This window comes from Nothobranchius furzeri, chromosome 13, assembly GCF_043380555.1.
Source record: "Nothobranchius furzeri strain GRZ-AD chromosome 13, NfurGRZ-RIMD1, whole genome shotgun sequence".
Lineage (NCBI taxonomy): Eukaryota > Metazoa > Chordata > Actinopteri > Cyprinodontiformes > Nothobranchiidae > Nothobranchius > Nothobranchius furzeri.
In genome coordinates, this window is record NC_091753.1 from 51,385,404 (window position 1) to 51,412,056 (window position 26,653).

At 41.3% G+C, this 26,653-nt stretch overlaps 1 protein-coding gene across 4 annotated transcripts in view; it reads right to left on the reverse strand.

The window, feature by feature from the left end:
• Nucleotides 1-13,947: 13,947 nt before the first annotated feature.
• LOC107380056 (neprilysin) overlaps nt 13,948-26,653 on the reverse strand; it is a 41,332-nt gene continuing 28,626 nt past the window's right edge. For all 4 annotated transcript variants that reach the window (XM_015951083.3, XM_015951084.3, XM_015951085.3 and 1 more), the window contains 14 exons: nt 26,312-26,413; nt 26,097-26,233; nt 25,895-25,988; nt 25,432-25,560; nt 21,292-21,390; nt 21,142-21,219; nt 20,866-20,969; nt 20,462-20,520; nt 20,263-20,382; nt 18,834-18,967; nt 18,412-18,477; nt 17,343-17,438; nt 15,466-15,542; nt 13,948-14,280 (listed from right to left, as the gene is read on the reverse strand). In XM_015951083.3, coding sequence (XP_015806569.1) covers nt 14,181-14,280; nt 15,466-15,542; nt 17,343-17,438; nt 18,412-18,477; nt 18,834-18,967; nt 20,263-20,382; nt 20,462-20,520; nt 20,866-20,969; nt 21,142-21,219; nt 21,292-21,390; nt 25,432-25,560; nt 25,895-25,988; nt 26,097-26,233; nt 26,312-26,413 — 1,395 coding nt within the window. In that variant the 3' untranslated portion in view covers nt 13,948-14,180. The remainder of the gene's footprint in view (nt 14,281-15,465; nt 15,543-17,342; nt 17,439-18,411; nt 18,478-18,833; nt 18,968-20,262; nt 20,383-20,461; nt 20,521-20,865; nt 20,970-21,141; nt 21,220-21,291; nt 21,391-25,431; nt 25,561-25,894; nt 25,989-26,096; nt 26,234-26,311; nt 26,414-26,653) is intronic.

The following is a 26,653-nucleotide window of genomic DNA, read 5'->3' on the forward strand; positions in this document are numbered from 1 at the left end:
AGTAAACTATGAGGCAACGCAGTGCAGTGTGCGTCCAAATACATAGACACGCACATAAATACATAGACACATTTTTGGCACATTCGGAACCTCATACTTAACCGGCTAAGCAGTATTTAAATTTTAAGCAACGGTTGATCAATTGTCAGATCACACATAAAAAGCACTTTGGATTGCTATTATCTGTCTCACCGAGACAGATCTCAGACAGATCCTGAGACACTCCTGCCAGACATATTTATTTTATTCACGGAAAAAAAATCAAACTAGTGATTTCTCTTGGCGTTCAGTTTATACATTCAAACAGCACAGCACTCTGTTTAAACTACTTACATGTAAATCTATGTTATTTGTCGATCCATTCATTTTCATCCTCTTATCTGGAGTCGGGTTGCGGGGGCAGTAGCGTCGAGAGGCTTGGACTTCTCTCTCCCCAGCCATTTGGGCCAGCTCCTCCGGGGGAATCCCAAGGCATTCCCTGGCCGGGTCCGGTAAGAAGTCTGCTCTGACAGCTTCTGGCGTTTTTAAAAAATTTCCCAGGGGCATGGTCGGAGATGTTTAGTATATTTAATTTCTGACTATATAAAACGATATCTTCAAGTTTTAAAGTGTGAAGTAAACTCTGACGAAGTAAAATTCAAGCCGATCCCGTTCATTTTGTTTACCTTTCGTTCATTTTGTTTACCATTTGTTGCCTGCCAACATGGCGTCTGCTCTCTGAGAGTCACGTGACGTCCGGAGCTCTATAAGCTGAAAAGCTTTGATATCAAGGAGGATGTTGGAGTAGAGCTAACCCTAATGTGCACCTCTTTTGCACATTAGAGGTGGTTCGATTCTAACTTTCCTGTTTCTGACATCACAAATGGGGACTTTTTGAAATGGCTTGTTTTCGGCACATAATTTTTAAAACCAAACACTGACTGAAAAAGGATGGAGGGTTTTTATTATTATTATTATTTCATGTTTGGAGTGTGTATAGAGGCGGGAGAGACCCAGCTGGCAGCACATAAGGATGCAAAACGTTAAGTTTTGCAAAATATGTCCATTTTAATTTAAAAAAATACTCAACCATTCTCACTTAAACGTGTTCTCACACTTGAAAATACATTTTAATCATAATTAGTTTTGTAAAAAAAAACACTGAAAGTGTGAAATCCTTTACAGATTACAAAACTCAAGATTAAAGCTGAATTAAGCACATTTTTAAGCCAGTGTTTAACTTGTAGCTTGAAGCAATCCTACAATCCCAGTTTCCCCTGACATATCAGCTTTAATAGCTGACACTACAGCTGCTTCTCAAATCCTGTAACAGAAGAGCTGTCGGCTTCAAACCATCAATTGAAACCTGCGTTTAATAACAGGAAATTAGACTGTCTGCTTGATTCCTGCAGGTTGTGTCACATCCATTTCCCAGTAAGCAAGGGGTGCATAAGTGTCGAATGTAATCCTGTCCCAACCAACTAAGCCTGCATGTCTGGTATCATGTTCAACATGAAAACATCAACTTGACAGTGTAATGAATCTGAGATGGAAATGTTTTGGATAGAATAGATTTGGTGTAACCATTCGTAAATCAACAGCTCTTTTCACTCATGTGCATTTAATTTGCACCAGGCATGCATTAACCCTAAACACGTGTACGCTGCTTTAGAACCATGCAGCACATGAGCCTCATTAAACATCCCTCCAGAAACGTAGCAACTAATGTGACGTTGATGTAACTATGCTCAAATAATCATTCAAGTTTGTTTAATTTGCTCCAACTGTGGAGCTCACATCTATTTCATATTTAACACTCCATAGGCCACATGCTATTGTAATGGTTGCACTTGTGTAATAAAAGGAATCATGAGGGAAAAACGATGACAAGTGAAGACATTTAAAAAAAACAAGGTGCATCACCAAGTATGTAAATAGGAATTAACAGCACCTACAAATACTGGTATGAGAAATGTAGCTTCCCTCTTTTCTTCTATTTTAACTTTGTTTCACACTTGAAGGAGCCACATGAAAGAATTCTACCGTGAAATAACCACAAAACAGTCTAAAGTTTAAGTCGTGTTGAAAGGGAGGTTGTACTGAAACAGAGTTCTTTCAGCTGGGGGGTTGTCGGTTTTTCTCCTTTGAAAAACCACAAAATCAGTGAGTTTGGGTTACCTTTAAGCCTGGGGCACACCGGAGGCGGGCTCACCGGAGGCAGGCACACCGGAGGCGGGCGCACCGCGCAGTTCCATCTCAGGCATCTCAACATTGTGGAGTACTTTACAACAGACGTTACGGCTTTACAGCACACAGCCGCAGTTTTGATAACTTAAAGTACTATTGATCCTAAAACATTTGAATAAATAGCGTACTTACCCACTATTAAGGAATTAGTCTCACAAAACACGACGGCAAGTCTGATCACTTATAAACAGTAGAGTCACTTCCTGCTTTGCGTTCTCAAGTCCCACGTGATTTTGTGATTATCGCGCGACTTTCCAAGGAGCGCTCAGCGGCGCTTCCTGTGTGACCACTTGACTTCTGAAAACTTCCGCCTCCAGTGTGCCCCAGGCTTAAATGACAACAGTAAAAAGCTCCAGAGTTGTTTAAAGGGACTTTGTGGAAGTTTAACAACCAAAACATGTATAGAAATTCTAAATTTCTTCCTCATACATTCTCTAGCAATGCCCTGGTCCTTTAGATTGATCCCTGGCATTTTTACTGTGATTGCCTGTGTATTCCTGTAAAATCACAGGAATACAAGCCTGCTTCCCCAGCGACGGAGGCACAGGAGTTAAGTGCTCGCCCCGTAATCGGAAGGTTGCAGGTTCGAGCCCCCCTCAGTCTGTCACTGTCAATGTGTCCTTGGGCAAGACACTTAACCCACCTTGCCTGCTGGTGGTGGTCGGAGGGGCCGGTGGCGCCAGTGCCTCTGTCAGTGTGCCCCAGGGCAGCTGTGGCTACATTGTAGCTCATCCCCACCAGTGTGTGAATGTGTGTGTGGATGGGTGAATGACTGATTGTGTTGTAAAGCACGTTGAGGGGTTCCAGGACTCCAGAAGGCACTATATCAAATACAGGCCATTTACCATTTACTGCGTGATGCTCGTTCACGCTCGGGCATAGCCGTTTGCTATCTGTACCTTAGCGGCAGAGTGAGAAGTGGTTTTGGTGGCATGGATTCAGTCAAGAATCAGAAGAGAGCTGCTTCAAGCACTGGCGAATCTCCAGCCTTGGCCCCAAACAAGACACAGAAACCAAGAGTGTATTCCAGCGTGACAAAAAGGTCAAAAGTTGAGTCTGATTGCCGAAGGCAAAGAATAGAATAATAGAATAGAATACAGTCCGGTATTTGAGAAGTGTCCAATGCTGAGACAGTCTTTCAGTATGACAGAAGACCCGCAGTTGGCATCATTGCTGCTTGAAAGGTAAGAAATTATTACTAAATATGTGGAGAAAAAAGGGTTGTTGATGCTTTCAAAGCAAGCCGGGGGCTTTCCGTATATATTAGATGGAACATTTTATAGACTGCTTGTCTAGCGAGTCTACATCAGAGTTCATTATTTGTCTAATTTATTAGAATTGTGACTGTATAAAACTGTGTAAGGGATGTCCGGGGGCCACAAAGAGGGGGCTCGCAGGCCCGACTCATGGTGCATTCAATTTGTCCTCGGAAATCCCGAGTAATACTTTTGTTTAGGAAAATGGACTGCAGTAACCCCATTTGACCACAGGATGTCGTTCTTTCTTCATTCTTGCATATTGCGCATTAAATTATCTCTAATCAGTAAACAAATATTATATTTCAAACATGACCTTAAACTGACATTAATTTGTCCTATTATTAATGGGAAGAAAAAAACTATTCAATACACCCTGACCCTCTGCTAAAAAGTACCACCTCTGATGGTAATATCTGAGAGTGGTGGATTTTTGTCCCGCTGTTCATAAAATTGCTTTAATTCCTCCACCTTGGAGGGTTTTGCCATGTTTAAGTTTGAAGGTCAATTGCCATTTTTCAAGATTTTCTGAATTCTTTATTCCATTATTCCAGGTTCTGAAGCAGCCCCAGACCATCCCACTACCACCACCATGTTTGACTGTTGTGTTCCTGAAATGAAGGACATTTTACTACAGATGTAACGGGAAACACGTTCCCTTGAGTTCAACTCGCACCAATCCTCTTAATATTTTCCCAAAAATCATTAAAATCAGGATGTTTTTGGACCTTTCTGTTCTGTTCTGTCACTTTTACCTTGTTGTTCTCTCGTTTTACAATTTTTGCCCCATCTCTTGTGCTTTAATCACGACTACATTAATCATTTTCCTGTTTAAGATGTGATGTTTTTACTCTTTTACTGCATGTTGACAGATTCAACTGAATTCTCAATTCTACAGTTCTGGCAGGCTTTTAAAGTGAAATCAGCTTCACAAATAATGTCGTTAATCCTTGTAATTTCATGATTTAACAAAGGGTTGGGTTACTTTCTCCACATAGGGCCAGGGTTGTCTGATAACGAATGAAATATCATTTGTAAACAACATTCTGTATTTACTCAGGTTATCTGTCCGATTTTAGACATGTTTGCTTGGAAACCTTAAATGTGAAAAAGGTGAAAAAAAAATAACAGAATAAATCAATTAAGAGGAAAATACTTTAACATTTTGTACAATTGGCACAAGTTTTTGAGAACTAAAGTAATCTGATTCATTTGTAAGTCTGGTTTGGACTGTTGTTGCAGTGGTGACTGTGTCACGTCTACAAATGTATGAAAGCACGTCCAACGAAACCTCAGGGGTGTTGTAGGCTATGCCTGGTCTCTTCTGGACTTACAGTCTTTTCGAGACAGAATAAATTCAGATTTGAGATGAGAGAAGCTTTCTGTCATTTCTTGAAGTTAAAGTCTAGATATTAAAAGCTTGTATTGGTGCAAAGTGAAGAGGGGAAACTGAAACTACAAGAGATAAAAGGACTTTTTTCCATTCATGAATCTAAAAATAGAAGCAAACGATTGCACGCATTTTATTTGTAATCTCCTAAACAATCGTTCAACATGTTGATGAGCTGAGATAATCTCCTTTTGAAGATCCACAATCCTGCTCAGCTGTGTCTTTGTACCAATGTTGTGTGACAGTGTAACCCACTTAACTACTGGGCTAATGAGTTATTTGGCAAAGCTATAAAACATTCAAAGCAGAAGCAAGTCTGTAATAAAATGCATGTCAAGAGGAAGCTACATTTCTGACTGATGGAGAAAAAAAAGCTCCTTTCTCACCAGTTCTGAAATAATTAACTGCATGGCCCAGCGGATCGCCATAGGGACTCAGAAGTAATGAAACTGATTTTTTACTAATTCTTCATCTCAAAAAGATTAACAGTTACTACCATGGCAGTAATGTGAATCGTGTTCAAAGCCCTCAATTTTACACACCTCCTTAACTTTTATAATGTTCCAACAGTTTGTACTCCATTGAGAATCTTAATGTAGTCATTTATACATAAGTGATAGATTAGAAATATAATTAAAGTTGTTTTAAATTAACCTAGTGATGTGTGTAAAATAGTGAACTAAACACTATCCCTGAAACAAGTGCCTGTGCGTATTCCAAGAATGTTTTATACAACTTAAAGATGCCCGATTTTTCTGTTTTAACGGTTTTTCTATTATTTTTTTATTTTTAACAAATGAGTCTCATCAACCCTTTGGTGCATAATAGTCACTACAGTGGATAGGTACTCAAAATTGTTATTTGTTTTTGCTATTAAGCACAGCTGTCGAAGCCTTTATTGCATGTGAGCCCCTCCATTTGGACTTCAGTAAGCCAAATCAACATATTTCCTGCTCAGAATGCACCCTGTCCACTGAGGTGGACATGTAATAAATTATTTGTAAATTATAAAATTTTACAAAAAAATTTGTTGAAATTTGTTTCATTCACACCTAAAGACAAATGAAAAAAAAAATGTTAAAAAATCATGGTTGAAGATTTCATAATTCATGCATCAAAGGGTTAAAAAGTAAAATCCTGATGATTTTATTGATGTGTTGCATGTTTTTGAGGTTTACCTGTGAAGGAAATGGAAGAAAATGGGGATAGCCACACCGTGTCTCAAATTTCAGCTTTAATTTAAGAAATTTTCATCGATTGGCATTTCGACTTGAGTTTTGATCCTTATTGTATGCCTACTCTTTGTGATTGTACCTCAGTGGTGCTGTAATACAACACTTGAGTCTTTGCACAGCAGGAAAAAAAGAATCTACCTTAGGTGTGTGTGTGTGTGTGTGTGTGTGTGTGTGTGTGTGTGTGTGTGTGTGTGTGTGTGTGTGTGTGTGTGTGTGTGTGTGTGTGTGTCAAGAACTCCTCCTGATAACTTTTAGCTTTCCTTGACATTGGATGTGCTAATACTAGTTTATCCGCTTAATTATAGATCCACTAGGATAAATACAATAAAGTCTATCTCTCACCAAATAGAATATTTACTATGACATCACAATATAACTATACACACATTACTTGTCTTTGTGTGTGTGCCTGCTCTGTCTTCTCGATCCCCAGTGAGTCGTGGAGGATGGCTGCTTATACTGAGCCAGGATTCTCTGGAGGTTTCTTCCTGTTAAAAGGGAGTTTTCCTCTCCACTGTCGCTTTATGCTTGCTTAGTATGAGGATTGCTGTATAGTCACTGACACTAGTCAGTGACTTGAAGCAATTTGCTGGGTTCCTTATATAGGAAACATTTTTCTGATTGGCTTAATGAACTGACCTGAATTGGAATGTTTATTATGTGAAGTGCCTTGAGACGACTCGTGATTTGGCGCTATATAAATAAACTTGAATTGAATTGAATAATAAATAACTAAATAAATGTGCAGTTGTTTCTTGTAGATTTTATCTTGGGGGGTGTTGCCTTGAGCAAACTAGTTTCAGTGCATAACTTCAACATTAATGGTAAATGGCATTCATTCACTCACACATTCACACGCAGGCAGTGATGAACCACAATGTAGACACAGAGGTGGGACCCCCACCCAGCCGGCAAAGCGAGTGAAGTGCCTTGCCCAAGAACACGACGACACAAACCTGCAGGCTTCCGGTCCCCGTCCACCATGGTCAGATCCATAGTTTTATTCTGTATTTTGACTATTTTGATAATGTTTGTTTAAATTTGATTAAAGGAGTCATACAGTTGTTTTTTTTTTAAATAGGTGTGAAGTAGGCCGCCTGGATGTTTTATTTTTCCACCGCTAGAACACCAGACACTGATGACGGCCGTAGCAGCACCGCCAAAAGAAAGACGGTAAAACAACCAGGTGCGCTGTTCGATTCACCTACAGCTGAGCTGCAGCAGCAATCTACGTCCGACCTCACTCGCCCCTGCTCGCTGTTACCACGGTAACACTTCAAATCAGGGGACACCCCGAACATGTACTCACCAAGCAAATACTTTTCATGTCGTCACATTTATTGCTTTTCCTCCCGTTCATGGACATTTTCTCCTTTTAGACATAAATTGTTACGGTTGCAACTGTTACCGACCGCTTGTTCAAACAGCAGCTGACTCCGGACTCTGACTGGTTCTTGTCCCATCTAGTGCCACCTATACCATTTGCTGGATGGTTCTCTTGTTTGTTCCCATTTTCTGATTGGATTTTCTTCACCGTCAGTTTTTGTTGTCGTCTTTCATTCATCTCAGAAAACGTCTATTTGTCATGATTTTGTTTTCATACAGAACTTTTTTAGTTTTGTTCGCAAATATTCAACCCAAAAAAATGTTTTTGTCTACTAAATTAACACTGGTTCCACCATGTTGTGGCGTTGCTATTGCTAATGCTTAGCTTTTACTAGCCGTACTCTCTGCCAGTCACAAAATGAACTCGGGCTTCTGCGGTCACAACCATGGATGCTAATTTTAGTGTGACATAGAGCTGTGCAGCTTTTTCTGACATGAGCGTTGAAATCTGTTTTTCTTTCAGCGTCTAATGCAGGAAATGGGGTAAAAGACTATTTTCATGTCCAGCAAGCATATGCTACTGTAAGCTGCTCCTTATGCTCCCAATGATATTTCAAAAAGAATAATTACAATTTGAGTGAACCTCACCTGTAATAGCTTCATGTATTAATGAAGTCCCCAGAAGTAATTTAAAGACCGAATCAGTTTTTAGTTCCATCTAATGCATAACAAAGTGAATTAAGAACTTGTTCCAAAATAATTCTAAAGGCCTCTTTTAAATAATAGCTGATTATCGGTGTGTGCACAATGAAAGGGCATTTCACAATAAGAGCACCTTTCTGGTCAAGTGTGCCATGGCGCGGTGCCAGCCTGCTTCCCCCCATCTGAAAAACACCGACTCATGATCCTAGCACATACTTTCACGTGCCGCTGTGCATTTGCACATGGGAAAATCAGGTGTGTGTGTGTGTGTGTGTGTGTGTGTGTGTGTGTGTGTGTGTGTGTGTGTGTGTGTGTGTGTGTGTGTGTGTGTGTGTGTGTGTGTGTGTGTGTGTGTGTGTGAGATGCCACAATTCTTTACTCTTATAGTAAAAGCTTCAACCTCCACACAACACTTCAAACATTGTCACACACGTGCAGGCATTCCAGTGGCTGCATGTCGTCCCCCTCATTACCACTACACAAACACACACCACCAGAGCCACTGCCGGGGTCACCCAGAGGGCGAATACCTCAATGGAATCATTTTATGACAGCAGGGCAGCAGAGGGGAGTAAAACTAAATTAAGACCAACCAAAACAAACTGGTAACAAGAAGCTTTCAAAAACACTGTTGCAATGCTCCGAGTTGCAGAAGTGCCCATCGTGTTTTCCCTACTGGGCAGTAAATCCCACTTCAAGCCAACTTTCTCATTACTATTGGGTTTAAATCACCTGCTGTATCTGTTACTTCAGAATAAGACCTCAGCAGTCTCTAAACGTTCAAAGTGCAAAACATTCAGATGAGACTCCCAGGAACATGCTGAGGCGTTGTAATGTTAGCTGTGAGGGTAACTAGCATAGCTGCTAATGACGGGGAGGGCGAGAGCACGAGGAAAGTGGGCGGTGTGAATTTTCAGCTATATGCCAAAGTGCCTTAGAGCCAGCAGGAGCAACATGGGACGCTCGACAGTAAGCAACGGCAACTGTTCAGCTGCAAGCAGGGGTTGAGCCTCAGAGAGGTGGAAAAGGGTTCACGCACAGCCACTAACTCTTTTTAAGCTGCTGCACCTCAAAAAGTATAAAGACTACGTAAAGAAACAAACATCAAGCGTTTTCAGGCAGGCCGTTATTGTTTACTGCCACGCTGGTAATGTTCCGTGGGGTTTAACTTGGTAAATGTAAACAGAAATAAGCCAAACCAAGGTCAGGAAAGGTCATGTTACATCAACTGTGAGCGCTGGCCCTGATTTCTACTGTGCATTCCATTCCTCAAGATAATTTTTACACTTTAAACATCAAGATGTGCCAACTCCAAGTCCCCGTCCTCCACCTCCTGTTGTACTTCTGTCAGACTGGCTTTGTTAAGTTGGAACGTGTTCAGTAGATTTTGTTTTTACTCTAAGTTTATCATCGATAGTTTGACTCTCCAGTTTCAGTTTGCAAAGTAATAGTTTCTTAACCAGGAAATGAGCTGGTTTGTTTGTTGGAGCATGCTTTAAATTACCAGTGGGTCATTTGGGAGCAATGTGTGCTTTTGCCACATTCATTTGTTTGCTTACCCCTCCTTTCCACCAGAGCCGTCAGCAGCACGTCTTGCTCGCGTAAGCTGCTGCTCAGCCCCTCCCACAAGACACGAAGCAGCAGGCCGGGGAGCAGCTGTCACCGACAGAGCACGAACTCATGCGACACTGGCAGAGTCACGAGTGACTTCATTGGTAAACACAACAAGCAGGAGAAAACATAATTAGCATTAACTCACCATATGTCTCCAAAACCGCAGATACATCACTCCATGCATTATCCTGCTTGACGTTGTCTTTATAAAAAAAAAAACTGCGACTGGGATCAAACAGGATCGGGTACTTTTCCACTTCAGTAATCAACCTTTCGTCGTCCATTATGGAAAAACAAAGGAGACCACTAGCTAGGTGATAACTTTTTTTAAAGTAAAGCAACCGGAAGGCAGTACGTTTATTCTGAAAATCCCGGGAAGCTTCACACCGTTTCCGTGTCCGATTTCCTGTCTTTCCTTCCCCAAAAATGTCGAACTTGACCCGTTTCAGAGGCGTAGCGCGTAGAAAATAGAACCGGCACGTAAGGGCCGCGACGTGCTGCTCCTGAGACGCGGCCGGCTCGCGCTGCTGACGGCTCCGGTGGAAAAGGTTCTGTTGACCACAGCAGTTCCCATCAGCAGCTATGACGTGCTGCTGCAGTAACGTGCTGTTGACGGCTCCGTCACGGCTCTGGTGGAAAGGTGGGGTTAATCCCACCTTTAGTTAGTCAAACTAACTTGATTTGCTGCTGGAGCTGCCGTGCTTATGGATAGTGGAAAAGTCTGAGCTTCACTGCATTCAGATGAATCGGTCTCCCTCACCATGTTTAAGAAAATAGTTAAAAAATCTCATTCCTAAAACTCACCTTTAAATTAGCAATATTTAGTGGAAAATAACAGATTTCATCTTTGGGTGCATAATTTAGCAGTTATGCAATGGTGTTTATAACAGTGACGAGCCGTTTATGTGCTGTGAAACAGTCACACATTTTATGCTAGCCACCTTTAACATCCACAGAGTAAGCATGGAAGTGATTGCATTGCTGCTGCCATCCGATTGTCACAAAAATAATTTAAATTTGAGCACCTTCTGTGTCAATACTTTGATATGTTGCTGTTGTATTCTGCCATCACTCACTAACCTGCATGTTGTTGGTCAGGGAACCATCAGAGTGCCCAGAGAAACCCCACACATGTGTGGATCATTAATCTGTTACTTTCTTTCTGCAAGGCAACACCACCTGAGCCAACTTTTTACAGGTTGTAAATACTGAAATATCACAAGCCTTTCTTAAGTTTAAAAGCATTTCATGGACAATAATGTTCAGTTATTGCAATGATTACATTTTTTAAAGTCTGTTCTTATTAGAGACATTTGAAATTCACCCTCACATGCAGTCAACCAATTTTAGAGCCTAAACCATCCCATTCCATCCTTTGCTCATTAGTATTTGGAACTTGTCTCAACATAGATTCAGGTTTTGAGAATTTCCAACTAATCTTAAATGGACGTGTGGTTTCTCAAACCTTATTTTAAACCAGGGCTTTTCATTTCATCCAGATCGTTTTAGTGGTTTCTCTGCTCCAACACACTTGATTCAGTGGTTGAATCTCCTGTTCAGCAGCTCATCAGGCTCTGCAGAAGCCCGTTAATCACCTACTAATTGCAATCAGGTGTGTTGAAGTAGTGTTAAAACCAAACGTTCTCACACCCAACGCGTTGAAAACTGACGATGGGTAACCAAGCATGACACCCATATGGGCCATTCCCATCTGTACCGGGTCGGCCCGGGCCGGGTAGCCCCAGTCGGCCCCAGCCTGGCCCGGTTGATTCCACACATCCTTGTCTTAAGCCCATGTGGGCTGATTCTACCCACCAATCAGAGGCTTGCTCTAATGGAAGGTGTGAATGGGCTGATTCTACCCACCAATCAGAGGCTTGCTCTAATGGAAGGTGTGAATTTGCTGTCAGCAGTGGGTGTGTTGGTCCTGGTCGGCCTGAAGCAGACCCCCTCGAGAAGAGGGCTGAGAATGAGCCTTGGTTGGCCTGGAAAAATACCAGGCCACCCAGATATGTTAACAACCTATGCTACCCGGCCCCGGCCTACCCGGTACAGATGGGAATGGCCCACTAGTCAGTTTGACGCTGTGGGTGTGAGAATGTGCTGCAACCACAACATGCTGGATACTGGCCCTCAAGGAATGGACATTAATAACCCTGGTTTAAACTACGTGGTTTGAGAAACCAAATATGTAAGTTCAGGATCATAGCAGGGTGCTGCATCAAGTTACAATGAAAGGTTGTTTACTACCACGTGAAGGATGTTTAGATACCATCCAAGTCCACTTGCTTGGGTGAATAGCAACCCTGCACAAATGATCACATGACTTTTTACTGTTGGCATCGCTCTCAAAACATTTCTCTAGACGTCTCAAACAACAAAAATCAAAACAAATACTTCACCCCAGTCTCTATTCCTCCAACCCCAGCAAACCAACTTGGTGGTTCCCCAATTCTTAAGTCTGGAACATGGTTGTAAACTATAAAGTTTGGTTAGATTTTATATGGATTCGTTTGAGTTAGTTGCTGTACTGAAACATGTTCAAACATAACCACACACCTTCAATTTGCATGAAAGCATGAATCAGAATAATGCACAGCAAATCCCCATAAAACAAGCCAGCTACATACTGCATGTTATAAAGATTTATTGTTGAAAGAAAAGATTTGTCATTATAAAGTCTCTTCATACAGGCAACTGAGGTATTCATTTTTCTACAAATGAAAACAAGAAGCTCAAGAATGAAGAACAGTGACCAAAGCAACTGAATCCTTGCAGACACAACCACAAAGGTTTAGAACAATGACGGACATTAGCGATGCTGTATACAGTAAGACGTAGTCTAAAGGATGGCACATCAGTTGCATTTGTGTTTTGGAAAAAAACTAAAACTTCACATTTTTAAAGAAATCAGAAAATTGCATTGCATCAAGAACGCCTCAAACGTGACTAAAACCTGAACATGTGTAGTGGTGTAAATCTTTGAAAGCCTCAAACAATGTTAATATATTTTATAAAAACCTGGGTAAAAAATGTCCCTAGGTATACTTTACGCTTCCCATTTAGTCAACATTGTGCCTAAAACCCAAGTCTAACCAAATGGACAAGTTTCATGAATAAAACGTTAACAATTTCAATACATATTTTGTTCTTAATAGAAGTGCAAAAAACCAACAAGTACCCTACCCATGGCAACAGTTCGGTTTCTAAGCAACTAGCATGTCTGCATGAAGTCATTGGTCCAGGCAGGAACTAAGTCGCATTAAGATACCTCCTGCTATACCAACCCATGCAATTGTTCTGCACTTTAAGAACTCACATTTTTTCTTTTTAAGTTATTTGGGAAGCAAGTAAACACATGTACACTTTAAAGAATATAAAGATCCCAAAGCTGATCACTGTAGACAAATAGCTTCTGAGCATAAAGCTTCCCTCGTGGTGTGGAATCTTTCACATTCAGAAACCAGAACGAGCGTGGTTAAAAAGTCTAATTCTTTAATAAATGTTCCGATCCTTTCTCCCACAAACATACACATGGTAAAACATAACTGTAAGGCATAATTAATTAACAGTGATGGTAAGACGTACAAACAATACACAGACAGAAACAAACAGGAGGCTCAGGACAAGTGAAAAGGGTCTGGAGTCTAGATTGTCATCTCCGTTACTCATGACCAGTGGTCATCTAAGCAAAGGCAAGATCTTCATTTTGGTTAACCGTCTTCATTCTGCTAATGGCTGTCAACAGCAATAAAGTCAGTAACATATTGAACAGCATAATAAAGGATTACAATTAAATATCAATCTAGTCAACAAAATAAATCCCTGTTTCGTGACATTAAACTAAAAAGGGTGAAAGACTCTTACAAGTCCTTGTAGGCTAGACGAAGGCTGATAACAGTTGAGGTTTTATGCGTAAACCACCGAGTCCCACATACAGTACAGTGGTTCGGCCCTGCTGCATGTGTGCACGAGTGAGTGGGTAGGCGGTGTTTTAACGTGCGAGTGGGCAGCGCTCGTTTCTGTCCACCACTCTATTGCCTACAACTTGTAAAGCATTTTGATTGACACCCACTCACATTTGCACCTAGAAAGAAACAGACAGACTCAAAGCATAAGACGTTAAGAATAGTGAAAAGAAAATGTAAGGAGGTGGTTTATCCAGTGAGTAGGAGAACAAACAGGCTGATTTAATGAAGTACAGTATCAGAAGATACAGTGCTCCTTCTGCCCTAAAGGGTTCAGTCTGCTGCTGTCCTGCGATGAAGTGCATATACTGCAAAGAATGTCCATCAGCCATGGTCCATCCTGTAAAGAACCAAAGGAAGTCCCCACCTTCCTGTAGCCCTCGAGTGTTCCAGCAGTCCAAGGGGAGAGGTACCAAAAAGGGGAGGGGAGGGAACAGGGAGACCCCATCCCAGAGCTCTCAAATCACCACACACGACAAACCGGATGAGCACGCATGTAGCTGCTGTTGCTGCAGTGGAAAGCTTTGGCAAACTCTGGAAAATTTCTGAGAGAGCCCAGGACTCTGAAACATACAGAGGAGTTTTGAGCTTAGTTAAACAAGACAAATTGTAATTATGGCATTTTAACAACAAAGTGAGACAAAAACATCTTAAGAAGCCGTAGTTGGAGGGTTGTTCTTTACCGATTGGCTAACAGCAACACGACTACCACTGACAGCTTGCTTTGCAACGTTGACATTTTATCAACAAATAAAATCCTGGAGGAGTTCTGCCGTGTGGTGGAATTGTTAACGGTTAGCTTTTGCCAGTTGAGATGCTTTCTACCATCTCCTGGACACTAAACCAACAGCCTTCCTAATTGTGAGCCAAGAGGGGCGAGTCCATAACGTTAAATGACAGTGTGACAGATCTGTCAGGCGTTTCAAATCCTAGAGTCTCACAATTATTCATTTTTTTTAATATCAGATGGTAATGCAAGAGATAGGTGAAGGGGACCATTTGTCTTCAGCCTGCGCAAAAGACTCAGATTACAATCAGAAATTATTTTCTGTGAAGTTGCATCTAATTTAGTTTTGCAGGGCGAGAACTATGAACATCCAGAAGTTGCAGGGACCAAGATGAGGTGCTGAAAAATCTAAAATGTTTAGAAGTTTACAGTTAGCATCTAATCTGAAAACACCCATCTCAACAATGTGAATGCAGGAAATCTTTGATTTGCTTGGCCAATGCATTTTTTTAATCACATGGCCCGAGTTCATTCCATATGTTGGTATGTTGCACCCAGAGAGACTCCAATATTAAGCCATTAAAAATGTTTTAGGCCTGCACACAGAATCTGTCTGGAAAATTAAGAAAACCTATTATTTGGAAGGACTGAAGTGGTCCACAGCAGTCATTGTAGGAAATGTCCCTAATTGGCTGCAAATACACACATAGGTAGCAGTATACACCATGCTGATGTGCACTTAAGTTCAACGCTGGTTGCTAGGAGACCAAAATCATCCAGAAGGTAGCTAGGTTGCACTGTCCTAAGTGATAGCCTTTGTGTTATGTTGACTGAGGAGTAGCGTTTGTTTCTGAAGGCCCCAAACTTCAGTTTGGTCTAATTCAGCAGCATCTGTGCAACAACCGCCTCTGCATGTTTCTCTCTGGTAAAGAGCACTGCAGCAGCCCGTTTACATGTTAAACTATTCAACAAGTCTTGTAAATTACAGCTGAGAAAGGTAGAGGAAACATTGAGACGTTACCTGAATTTCCCTGGACTGTGTACATCTACTTTAATGGAACTAACAGCTTGCTCTGGTCGATATGTTCCACACCACACCTGAAAGAAATGCAATGCACTTATTCTGATTGAGGTTGTAATTTATTCATCCATCAATCCATCCTATACCTCATTTACTTAACTTTTAGCAATCATTTTTATTACATCAGGTAGTAATCAGTTACATTTATCTTTTAATACAGTCATTTTGCAGAATTTGCAACTGCAATGTGGGAATAAACTGACCATTTTTGGATATATCAAGGCAAATTAAACTATAATTTATAAATAGGACTACTTTTCTCAGAAAGTCAAAAATGTCTAAAGTGTAATCAATGCGTTTTTATGTCAGGTCAAAAAATTCTATATCTTTCAGATTCAATATCTTTCACATGTACATAAGTGCAAATTTTTATTTGAAGCATCTTTAGTCAACCACATTGGCCCTACAGGTATTTTATACAAGTAGAACTTTGTTAATTTTGAATAAAAAACATTTTGGAAAACATTGCTTAAAAATGATTCCAATAAAAATGATTGAGTCTTTTAACCCATTAGCTAAAAATAGGATAGCTGCAAAAGGCCATTTTACATTTTTGATATTAATTTTTTTAATTACCTTTGAGTATTTGTTCTGTTTTCACTAAAAGTTGTAAAAATGTATCACTAAAATGTCATTCTCAGTCAGTGTTATTATGTGTTTACAGCACCCTCTGTGGTTTCTTCGAGTGGTGCACTTTAGAAACAGCTTTATTTTTTAAATAACTTTACTGAACAGGCAGTCCGCTCAGTCTAGCAAAGCAAGTGAGCAAGAAGGAAACATATCGGCACACAGTTTATGGTGTCCTGTTGGGGGGGGGGAGAAACACTGTCTACATCTTCTGTTTATGGTTGTATCGCCGGTATGTACTTTAAAGTATAAGTTGCAACTTTGTTTTTGTGCAAAATGTTGCCCACTAATGCTGTATTTAGCTGCAAGCTAGTCCTTTAAGCTAGTTACCCGCGATTTTGGAGGTCGTCTGGATAGCGTCAATAGCACAAGTTCTCATAATTAGACCTGTGACATATGCTGTGTAGTAGCAGTGTGGTATATAAATGTATATTATGCTGCACATATGTATATCTTAACTATTTTGTCTTGTTTTTAGTTTTACGTTTTTGAATGTCAGTAAACCTGTTGACAACGCTCATCGGTCTTCAGAGTGGTGATATAAGAAAGGTGTAAATGCCCCTGCATCAGACATGACCCATAACGGCACAGTATTACCAAGACTAAAATTTATTGACCTCAAAGATCTGCACTTGGACCCACTTTTGCATTTAAGGGTTGCAAAAACATCCTCTAAGGTGGCCCGATGGCACATCTTTCCATGGGAAATTGACTTGTTTTAGCATAAGGAAATTAACATTAGAGTTTAAAACTGACTAATTTTGGTCATTAAACTTCCATGTTGGTAGTTTGCTTGTCTTCCATTTAAGATCACTTACCACAGATTGCATAGAATTACAGTATTTAAGACGTTTCATGTCAAATTGACTCCCATGGTTTAAAATTAGTTTGTGACGGTTTGATTAAATGGTACAAAAATGTTCCAACTGACTTTAATCACCCTGCAGCAATGGCCTCTTACAAGATAGAAGATATTTTGAATAGCACCTCTCAAAATGAAAATCACAAGGTGCCCGTTTTTTTCTGTTAAATTTAATTTCCCTTTGTTTTAGCTAAATAAAGTCCAAAATGCTACTTGAGTGAAATTGTTGGTTACATGTTTTGATTTAAACACCAATTCCTCATTTATTCTGATTTACCAAACAGATATCCCAGTTCCCCACCATTTCCCCTGATCTGTGATCAATTACCTGAGCAAAGTTTAAGAAAAACAGCTGATCGTGTGAAAGGTCGATGCCAGGGAGGGGTGGTTCCTCTCCATGCTTTCTCACATAGTTCTTGTAAGCCTAAAGAAAAGGAAATTTATTAAATGTAGCTAAAGCAGCAGAAGATTTCACAAATCAAACCTTTTTGTCTCTTTAAAGGGAAATGCTTCTTGTCTTGAGCTTTCAAACTGAAAACTGCAGAGTTGCAGCTTAATTCTGAACACATCTTCAAACAATCCAGCCCCTTTCTGCAAACCTTTTAAAATAACCATGCGCTGGAAAAGCGAATCAATAACCATACTTTTGCATTTCATTGGCTTTGAGAGAAAAAAATAAAAACTCCGATTTCCATTTCATGTGCCAACGACGCCATCTCAAAAGCATTTTTGAAGAGGGTCATCTTCGTTCACTATCTTAATGCTTAAGGATACATTTCATAAAACTGCAAATTCATAGAATAGCTCAAATAAATGCTTCAAGTTACAGGGTGTATTTTTCATGATACCTAAATCATTGCAGCAGTATTTTTGTGTTGAAGACTAACAGATGCCCATTAGGGTCAAAAAGCCCTGGGGAGTGCAAACGTTTGCAAAACAAGCACATCAGACTCCCTTTCATGACTGGCAACAAGTGAAGTAAATGTGTAAAAATAAAAAAAACATTCAAGAATGATGAAAGTTTTGTAAAAGTCTGTTACAAATCAGTAAAAGCATTTTCTCCACATGGGCTCCCGTAGAAGGAAACATGGCTTCCAATATGGCGTCGCCAAGAGACTTGGACCCACTCTCATGTGTTTAAGACATGATTTCTAGTTATACGTTATGAAACGCCAATATTTTTTAACAACTGGGCATCATTTCCAAAACTGATGGCTATTTCCAGGAGTTAATAAAAACTACACAGTCTCTTTAAAATTACTCAAATTCTACTTTCCCATGAAATTCAAATATCTTTGATCGCCTTGACTTATCATAGTTGTACCATCAGTTCTTCATGAAAATAGGACTTTAGTTGTATTGTTAAACAACAACTCCTCTGCTTTACGGCTTTTTACCTGATATGCCTGTCGAATGCCTCCATTGTCTGCAATGTTCTCCCCAAGGGTGTTGTTACCATTTAACTAGAGGGAGAGCAAAGGAACAAACAGCATAATGAGCTGGATGGAGGCTTCTCCTGTATCTCAGCAAATTTCAAAGCTCAGTTCTTGGGATAGAGGAAATTACCCTGGGAACAAGAGAAGCTTTGTTCAAAGGGACAATACGGAACAGGGAAGAAAAAGGGGAACGTTTCTCATGATGATAGAAAATAGACAAGACCTACAGCAAAGAGGATGAAGCAGCAGAGCTGGCAGAAAGATCGAAACATGACAGATGGATGAGCTGGCAAAGGTAGCGGCAATGCCAAAAAGGTAAACAAGCTGTGAGAATGTCTGAGATGTTACTGGAAAATTACTAAAGGGTGTGATTGAGAACATACATGTAGTCCATTGGCCAGGTCCCAAGAGAAGTTGCTATACTGATCAACAATGCACTTGGACAACTGTAGAAATCTGTGGGTGGAGTCTGGTGTCCACCAGTCCTTCAGGTCACCATCTTTATCGTAGTTACGACCTACAGAACACATTACAGATTCAAAAACATTAGGATGGGGGGGGGGGGGGCAGCTTTGGTTTGGTCCACTTGCGTACAGTTTCAGTTTATTTTTCCATTAAATAAATTAAGCGCAACGGATAAGTGTAGGCGCTGTATTGAGCGACACATGATGGCTGCACGCGTCCGATCTCCGTTAAATAAAAAATGTGATCTGCAAATTCTGATCGTTTTTCAGAGCGGATAAAACCAGCTGGCTGTTGCTGCTACTGGCCGGAGACGCTGAATGGAGCGTCGCTTTGCTCCTCCTTCCCTTCTCACTGTGCAGGCATGCAGTGGCTGATGTTAGGTTTTCATCATACAAAACATACGGCATGGAGGAGCCTCATTTAAAGAGCAAGTCACTCCAAATCAACATTTTTTTGCTGATAAACTATATAAATGAGTGTATGCTGTAGACAAATGTAGTCAATTTGGCACTTTAGTGCATCTTAGTTAAAATTTAAATATTCTGCCCAAAACTGTCAGCGATGCGCCGGCAGCAAAAACTCAGCACTGCATTTGAATTTAAATCTGCCATTGCTATTGGCTCAGAGGTACACAATGATGTTAGATGGCACATTATGATGTCACAATGTCGTAACTGTGTGCATTTGTTAGCGGCTCCACCCTCTCTGTCTGCTAGGCAGCAGCATTTGTTGCATTTTTTCAAACATGAAGTGGGAGTTGAGTAAGAATCTGGTCGTGGGTGACTTGCTCTTTAATACGAGTTTTAAAGAAGAAACTCTGGGCGGTGTGAGGTGAGTTTTTCAGACGTGGAACAGTCAATACAACACTTGCCTGGATGAGCGTGACACAGATGCACAAATAACCTGTGAAATAATTTAAAACCTCATGCTAGATCAGCAGCCTCTGACGACACCCGATTCTGTTCACTATAAGAGCCACTTCAGATATTAAATACCGAAAATTTATCAAACCGAGCCCTTCAAAGCACTGAACCAAACACAATCTTAGCCTATAGTTATACCCTTAATTGTTATTGATCTTGCCATTATCTCTTTATTACATAGGTCAGCTTAATTTATTTTACTTAGAAAAGAAAAGTCTGCTAAATGAATCAACTGAAGTGGAAAATTACTTCAAATGACCAGGGTCAAATTTAGATTTCTGTTCTCACCACAACAAAAAATACAGGACTGGAACAACAAAGTACTATGGTACCAGTTACAGGGAGATGTGTTCAAGACTTAAGTAATCAGCCATAGCTGGCCTTGGAAGGGAAACAAAGCAGAGTGGGGGAAAAAATATCTCACCATTGTCATCAAAACCGTGTGTAATCTCGTGACCAATTACCATGCCGATGCCGCCGTAGTTGAGAGAATTAGCCTGGCCTTTGCTGAAGAAAGGAGGCTGAAGGATACCTGCAGGAAACACTGATGGCAGAAGATAAATGGATACTTTTAAATCATTTTATCAAAATGCTGAACTGTGCTTGCTGATAAAGTGCATTACCTATCTGGTTTTTGCTGGATGAGTAGAAGGCGTTGACCACAGCAGCTCCAGTTACCCACCTAGGAAAAATAAACCGTTTAAATTCATCTGATCATTGCATGAGAACACAAGCATTGCACAAATTATATTCGATTAAAATAATTTCATTTAACCCGCAGCTATAAATACACGAGCCAGTGTTGGGATCCCTGCAGCGCAAAGCTGAACTCTATATGTGCAAGTAGGAGTGTGTGGGAGAGCGAATGCATGCCGCTAGAGAACGAGGCCGACACTCGAGTAGGTCACACTAGATCTTAAATGAAGTCATCTCAAATGATTTAAATACACCGCAGCTTTGGAATCGGCTTCACTCCAGATGTGTAGACTTTTAAACACCCCTCCCCGAACCCCACGGGAAATCTTACTCGTCTTTGTTGACTTTAACCCTCAGTTTCCTCAGGCGTTTCTTCTGCACATACTCCAGGTTCTCTAGGATGTTTTCAAAGTACTCCTCTGCGCTGTAGCTCAGCTGCCACGACCAGAGCCAAAGAAGCAGGATGGATTAGTGGTGACGAAAGCTTTCAACACTTGGTCGTTTACTCCACGGTGAAACTCATTAGCCAACAATTCACTGGGATGTTTTCATTAAAGCCTCAACGAAGCTTCTTTGTATTCAGTTACGATTTCAGCGAAAGACTCACATCTTTGTACTCATTGTTCAGATATTCATCCACCATAATCTTTTCAGAGTAGCCAATCCGTTCCCGAATAGCTCGAGCCTGCAAAGAAAGAAAGAGACGGGGGTGTTTAAACCAGAAATATGTAAAACTCTTTCAAATCTTGTCTTGTACCTTTTCCTCAGCCGCTTTCTTTGTCTCTGCGTCCATCCAGGTGAGTTCATCAAGGTTGCTAATGAACACCTCCCGAAGGTCTTTGATCATCTCCTCCATCTAACCTCACAACACACCAAGCAGAAACGGTCAAACTCGTGAATAAATGCTAAATGATCGGTCCTATTCGATAAAATCCCCCCCCGCCCCCCTCTTAATTTCCAAAAATTTTTTCCAAATGTACACAAGTTGACATTTTTAGAAGTCATACAAATATCTTAGAAACTATATTCTAAACTAATCAAATGCAAGATTAAAACTTGAAACTCATTTTCAAAACTGAATGCTTCATTAAGGCCTTCAAGAAAGCCATCCATCCATTTTCAATGGTTTCTCTGGGGTCGAGTCCCGCGGGAGCAGCAGCATAACCAGATAGGTTTCCCCTTTCTCCAGCCACTCAGGCCAGCTCCTCCAAGGGAAACCCAAGGACTTTCCTGGCCAGCTGAGAAACTGTCCCTTCAGTGGGTCCTGGATCTTCCTTCAGGTCTCCTCCCTCCTTAATTGTTGTAAAGCACATAGAGTTGCCTTTGTGTAGGAAATGTTCTATATAAATGTATACAAAGCCATCTTGTCTTCTGGAGTGACGTTCCTAGAAAACCTCACCGGGGGGCATCCAGGTGGCATAACCAGATGTGAAGGAGCAGCAGCCGATATTCTGAGCCCCTCCGGGATGACTGAGCTTCTCACCCCATCTCTGAGGGAGGGCCCAGGCACCCTGTGGAAATAAACTCTTGTGCTAGTCTTCTGCGTTCTCATTCACTATCCAAAGCTCATGACCAGAGGAGAGTTGTAACATGGATCCACCAGCAAATCAAGAGCTTTACCTTCCGGCTCAGCTCCTTCACGACAGACCGGTACAACGCCCGCATCACTCCAGACGCAGCACCAGTCTCATCCATCTCACGATCTTCCCCTCACTTGTGATGAAGACCCTGAGATACTAACTCCTACTTGGGGCAGAACCTCATCCCAGACCTGAGGAAGGCATTCTACCCTTTTCTGACTCAAGACCACGGTCTGCTTTGGAGGAGCCGATCTTCATCCCAGCTGCTTCACACTCTGCTGCGAACTGCAACAGCAAAAGCTGGAGATCACGTTCTGATGAAGCCAACATCTGCCGAAAGCAAAGATCTGAGCCTCAGGCCACCAAAACGAGTCTCCTCCCAACACGTTTGCTGCACCTAGAAATCCGGTCCATAAGAGTTATGGACATCAAGCCTTCATGATTCAAACTGGCTTTCGATCCTTCCAAGCTCATGCTGCACAGATGTTTTTTGTGCAACTTCTGTTGAGATATTTAGACAATTTCAGTTCCTGAACCTTGAATCCAAGATGTTCCATTTTCATGCAAACGCCTCCAACGTGTTCCAAAGTCAACATGAACACATTTTTTGTAAAAGCTGTGGTGCAAAGTTAACATTCTTGCAAACAATACCAATAGTTTCAACATTTAAAATGCACATCACCGCACACGGAGAGACAAACTTCAGCAGGGGGGCATCTCCCAGTTTCTTCACATCAGCGGACTCCTTGTATGCTTGTTGCACAACCTCACAGAGGAGTCACCACAAACTCGGAGTGACCACACTGAGGCTTTTCAGAAGACGTGTGGAATTGAGTTGAGTCTCCAACTTTGACTTTAAAAGTTGGATTTATTTTTATTACGCATGCATATCATGAGCAGAGCTACTGGCAGCAGTTAGAATGACCTTCTTTTAATAGTTAATATTTGAACACAGCTGTGATCAGGGTAGGATGACTGATGCATCACATGGAGAAGTCAAGACGATTCCGCAAGATGTGAATACCTGATCTAATGTTTCTAGACGCGATATGAAAATGTGATCCATTCTAGAAATGTTGAATTTCTGTTTTTAGCAGAAATTGAACCTTTTCAGCTTTCACATGATGGTCTATGCAAACTGGTTGTAAATTACAAATCCCAGCAATCTAAAATTGTTACAAGTGAGCATTTGGCATTCTCCTTGTTCATGTGGCTTAAACACCATTTTAATAAGACTACCGCGAATGTGCCTGTTGCAGGCCACAAAACATGAATTTAAAGAATGTGCTGAAAACAGGTGTGACACACAGCAGGGAGCTAGACGTGAGATCCACCCGTCAGAATAGACGAGCATTTTGATGCCATCTTAGACTCAGAATTGCAACAGAGTCTCACTCATAATCAAATGCGTGCGCTCTTGCACACGCGTGCACATGCACCCTACAGTGTGGGTGGTGTGAGGATGATAACAAGGACACCTTGTTCAGCTGCTTTCTGCGCACGCAAGCAAAAAACCGTATTGAGGTAGAGACAAGACAAAGGTGACAGAAACAGACAAGCTGCCTGAAACACATGCTCACTACTGTACATGTGAATAAATTAATATTTAAACCTCTCCATATATCCGTCCAAAGTTTCAAAGATGCCTTTTTAACGCTCAACAGGGCACTATAAATGTAAACCCAAGCGTGTTATTGTGGTATTTAACGAAGGCTGAAACGGATCTTCGAAAAGGTCGATTCATTAAATTCCTTACATTTTCACAGATTCTAAGCTTTGTTAATGTGTGCACATACTTTTACTGGCTCACAATGACATCATTTAGGTGTTGGAGGAAAATAGACCAGCAAAGACACAAACCATTGCTAAAGGCAGGAACGGTCCAAAGTTTGAGATCACGAGTTATACGGGCAGCTTGGTTAATGCTAGCAGGTAGCATGCTTGAGTGGGTTCAGAAACACCATTTTATTGAACGAGTCAACTACAAGCGGAAGAAAAATTCCCACCATCCCATTAATTTGTGGATGTCTGCTGCGGTACGGAGCAGAACCGAAGCAGCTACCTGGGGTCTGGTTGTTGCTACGAGTCTGCTTGACACCAATATTTGAGGATCTGTCTTTTGAGTCATCTTCCTTTTAACCGTCACCGATTGCAAGGTTTGTTTCCTCCTTTTTCCATAGAATTCTTAGTATAATATTTATTACAGTTACATTGAAAAAGATCATGGCAAAAAAATAAATTAAATAGACTTTACCTAACAAAATACATTATTTTACTTGTTCAGGGCATACATCAAATATGGCAGCTTTGCTACTCGTTAGGCTATAACTTCAAACTTTAAGTTTAACATTTACAACTAGTCTTGTTTAGCACAACTAGTCAACCTTGTAATGTGAGGGTTTCCTAGACCTAACATTGTTGGTTTAGAGAGTGAACTTGAGACTAAACAGGAAGGCAGTTTCAGTTCAGCAGACAGCAATATTTGGCATGTCAGCCCCTCGTTGTTTGGTTGAATGGCTCCATGGCGCAAAGAGACTAGCTAGATCTTAAGTTGGGTGGAACACCGTAAAGCCTGGTTCATGCTTCTCCGTCAGCTCCGCAAGGGACAGACACGCACGGATTGATGGAAACGTTTTGCTTTCATACTTCTCCGTCTCCTGGAGAGTGTTGCAAAGCAATTGCCCGGCAGGACAACAGAGGGCGTAGCGCTGTTCTGTGGTATCCTGTCATGTATCGGTCCAAGATCGTGTGTTTATATTGTGTTTTTTGTGTATATAAGAGACTTTTAACACAGACATATTTGTCTCTCATTCTCCCACCTCTTCATGCGCTCCCCACCTCTAAACCCACGTTTCCTGTCATTTCGTCCACAAATAAAACGCTTACTGCGCATCTTTTCACTCCTCCAGTCACGGGAGAATTAAACGTTCATATTTTAAAAGTTTTTTCGCGAGGTATTCTTCAAGCTTCTCCGTGTCTGCCGCTAGTTAAACTCGGCTCTCTTTGCAATGGCGGCGCTGTAAACAGCAGCGTCCTGACCAATCACAAGCTTGCGTAATCCGTCTCGTTCGACGGATGTTTAAAAAAGTGGGCTCGACTCCGTACGTGCCTGCGTGCCCTACGCAAGGATGGATAATGGCGTTGCGTGTCTCCGCAATGACGCAGACGGAGAAGCATAAATCAGGCTTAATTCTAAGTGTTCGTGAAAAGGCAGTGACATTTACGATGAGTGGAAATGGAAATATAGACGCTGGTCCTTAAGGTTTAAACATGTATGGGGCCCTTTTGATCAGAAACAAAGTTGAACCCATACTTACCAGCTCTTTACTCTTTTCAGAGAAGGCCTCCTGCACGTACAGTCGTCCCACAGCGTTGTCCAGGTTGTTATTGACGTACAGAGCACACTGCCGCCACACGGCCACATCTGACGTCGTCCCAGACAAGGCCTGAACAACAGCAGCAAAGTAGAAACAACAAGTCACTACTTTGTTCATCTTAAATTTGAACAAAACTTAACATTACATTTTAGCTTTTTGAAAAGCAGGACAAAAAACTGCGTTGGCGCTCACTCAGATTCAATTGCTCATCTGTTTGTAGTTTCCTCCCATGGGTAATTATCTTAGCTCTTTGTCTTAATTATGGCCGAAGCTGCTATTTTTTACAAGTTTAGCTCCATTTCACCCCTGTGGATACAAACTTTGTTGCAAGTACAAGAAACTGTAGAAGAAAAGACAGTCAGCAAACCAACACATTGAGCCGTAGAGTCGTGTGTGTGCATACCTTGCGGAAAGCTTTCCTTGTGTCTCTGTAAGCCCGGCTCAGGCCCACCACCATGTTCATTGCAAAGCGCCACACCATGTAGTTTTGCAGATCCCTGAAAGAACATCGTCCAAGACGCCTTTCTAATCATGCAGGGTTGTGATTCTACACTAATGAGTGACCAGCGGTCAGGTATGATCACCCAAGTCACATGAAATCATACCTCTTTGTGTATTTGGCCAAAACAGGGTTGAGTCTCCTATAATAGTTGGGAGAGTAGTTTACGACTTTCTCGGTGTTAGGAATCCTGATGTTGACTGTGTCCATTATGCTAGCTGTGAAGTAAATCCAGTCGAATACCTTCAAGTTGATAAAAATAAAATAATGAGCAATAAAGCCAAAACATGAACAGTTTTGTTGAGCGGATACTTTGTTTACCTGCGAATCTACTTTAAGAGTGAAGTTTGTGTTCAGGTTGCCCAGTTCCATCTTATTGTAAAGCAGCACCGGGTCGTTCCGATCCTCCGGAGTGTCCGTGGCCTGAGGGAGCAAGAGGCCCACGGAAAATCAACCACCACCATCACAACCCTGTTGGTTTCCACCACGTGTTCACTTCATGTCAAACATATTTAGCAGAGTGGGAGGCTTCAGGTCTGTAAATGTCAGTGCTCGATGGCTTTCACCGCCTCGTAAACGTGAGCAGTCAAGTGCAAAGCGTGTTCCCGAGAAGAGCAGCTCAAATAAAAAGGTGAAAAACAAAATCTGTTTATGTTTTAAGAC